The sequence below is a fragment of the Rutidosis leptorrhynchoides genome, chromosome 5, assembly GCF_046630445.1.
Source record: "Rutidosis leptorrhynchoides isolate AG116_Rl617_1_P2 chromosome 5, CSIRO_AGI_Rlap_v1, whole genome shotgun sequence".
NCBI classification, from domain to species: Eukaryota; Viridiplantae; Streptophyta; class Magnoliopsida; order Asterales; family Asteraceae; genus Rutidosis; species Rutidosis leptorrhynchoides.
The window spans coordinates 151060521-151063099 of NC_092337.1; the positions used below are offsets into that span (position 1 = coordinate 151060521).

The 2579-nt window shown below is 35.3% G+C and overlaps 1 protein-coding gene across 1 annotated transcript; it reads right to left on the minus strand.

Moving 5' to 3' along the window:
- Nucleotides 1–957: 957 nt before the first annotated feature.
- LOC139846592 (uncharacterized) lies at nt 958–1658 on the minus strand. The gene has a single exon (XM_071836069.1). It carries the CDS (start codon nt 1654–1656, stop codon nt 1198–1200), a length of 459 nt encoding a protein of 152 aa, XP_071692170.1. The 5' UTR covers nt 1657–1658; the 3' UTR covers nt 958–1197.
- Between the last annotated feature and the right edge of the window lie 921 nt (nt 1659–2579).

The window sequence follows — 2579 nt, forward strand, 5'->3', positions numbered from 1 at the left end:
GACTTTTTGTTTTTTTTCTTTTTTTTTTTTCTTCAAATTCAACCACAAACACCCCCACACTTTATCCAAAAAATCAAATCCACCCCCCAAACAGGGGGTAAAGTGTCAATTAACTATTCTCATAAAAAATCTTAAACAAACTCTACCCAGATATTCAACATGCCATATCTTCGCACTCGCAACGAGTTAAATTTTTCCGCCACCATCGTTAAACTCGAAATAATTTGAGGAACACAATGTCACTAGCTATACGCAAAATGGCCGCTTTTTAAAAAACGCTAAATATTTGGGGTACTTTTCATACACGTTAATTCTCCGTTAAATTTTTAAAAGTCGACAACTCCATAGCAAAACGCGGAGATACACATATATTGTTAATTTTAAATAACATTTAAATCTTTCACGGGTTATACCTTTTAGTTCGACTCGAGTTGCGCTTCAACGACATCATCGTTAGCCACAAAAAAATTTTACAAACTAAAGACAATAAAATACATTGAAAACCAAATCCTCGGCGCGAAGCGAGGGTTTGAACACTAGTTTAAACTATATCTAAAGTCGCTACATAGTCGGTATAGGAAGTCAATCTCAATGCAACCCGGTGCAAACTTATCTCGCACAAAGTGTATATCAATCTTTATGTGTTTTTGTGTTGGTGCTAAAGCGGACAATCAAATACAAACATATGTATGGTTTGTTAATAACAAATTACATTATAACACTTTTTTTTTGTAACGAGGAACCCGTTTATGAACAAACACATTGGTTCCACATAGCAGGTAAACTTTGGACATCGGGAACCTATGTGTCAATCCGATGTCAGGTAAAACACCTTCGACTGTAAATCTCGAATTAGACTTAAGAGAACATTGATTGAACCGCGACCTATAGCGGGCACTTGAGCACTGCCCAAGTGGTTAAATAATAGTATAACACTTAACTCTGTCTAACAACCACATATTTTTTTGAGTTAACCACCATATAATTTTAAAGAATATATAAGGAATAAACTTAATAAACATCTATAAGTTGTATACAACAATAAAAACAGAAATGACCAACTTTAAACCATTTGTGAACCATTTTAAATGGCAAAAAAAGAATATCACCAAAACTACAAAGAATCTTTAACACCAAAAATTGTAAAAAATTTAATAATAGTTGATAGCAGCATGAAAAGAATAATATTTTCAATGATCATCTGTAGCAAACATGTTCCTCAGCAATAGTTTCCAACACCGGTTTCTTCGATCTACACATTAATATTCGATGTTTAAACTCCGGTGACGATAACTCTTCAATATCCTCCAAGTTCAACTTCAGTTGTGTTGGCACCGGTGCAATCCTTCCCATTTTTTTAGCCGTTATAAAAAGTGAACCCAAGTCCGATGTAGTAACAACCGAGTTAACCCGGTTCATAGGAAACATGACATAAACAATTCCAAATTCGAGATCTTCATCTGCATTAAGAGCACAAAACCGTGCTCCAATTCTTAAAGACTTAGAACTAACAATAAATGAACTTGGTGATTCTAACATAAGTTCGGCTGCTTTGATTGGTTCATGAAACTTATGGACTTCACCGTTGGGAAAGATTACTTTTGTGGCGGTTGAATTTTGTCGATGTGTTAAAGTACATGAAACGTAGTTTCCCATTTTTGTTTGGTCGATGTTTTTGTTGAGTTTGAGTTGAGAAATGTGTTGGTTATATAAGAGGTGGGGAAAAATGGTTTGTTGAAAAAGGGAAAATATGACAGTTAAGAAGTGGGATGAGTTGACAAATAATTGGGTTTGAAACGCGTCGAGAGTTGAATAAAATAAAGAATATGTTTTTCTTTAGTGACGGTGGTTTTATTGTTTGGTATAACGAGTGCTATGATTTTTTTATTTTTTTATCTTTGAAAAAAATAATAAAAACTTATATAAAAGCAAAAACGTCTTCAATCAAATAGTACAAGATAATAACCTGGTGAGACTCGTAATTAGAAAGCAGCTAGATAACAAACTATCTATAACGAGCATCAACTACACAACAACAACAACAACAACAATACCCAATCCCACAAAAGTGGAGTATGGGAGAGGTGGGTGTAGACAATCATTCCTCGTACCCTAGATTAGAAGGAAGTCACTACTCCACATGCAGGTATAGAACCCGCGCCTAGATAAGGTCCACCCTCCCTCTACTCTAGAGCAAAAGAGATTGCTTCCAAAAGGACATCCGGCCAGAAATGCTCATAAAAACGAAATAGGTAGGGCAAATGATACGTACCTATAAGAGTTATGTGCGCCTAACAAGATGCAACCATACACAGTAACCAAAAAGAAAATCATACCCGACCCCTAAAATTAGGTGACGAAACAAAAAACAAATACAATTCCCAACCTAAAAGCAAAACCCCATGAACGAACGAAAAAGCTACATAATGATACGTTATCCGGCTAGCGCGCACAAACTTAACAGAAAATCATGTACAACTGACGAATTGTTCACCATAAACGTGAGTAAAAAGCATACAAATCATAAGTTTGAATAGAGCGAGATACAAGATGTGTGAACAACGATTACATCTGAAGTC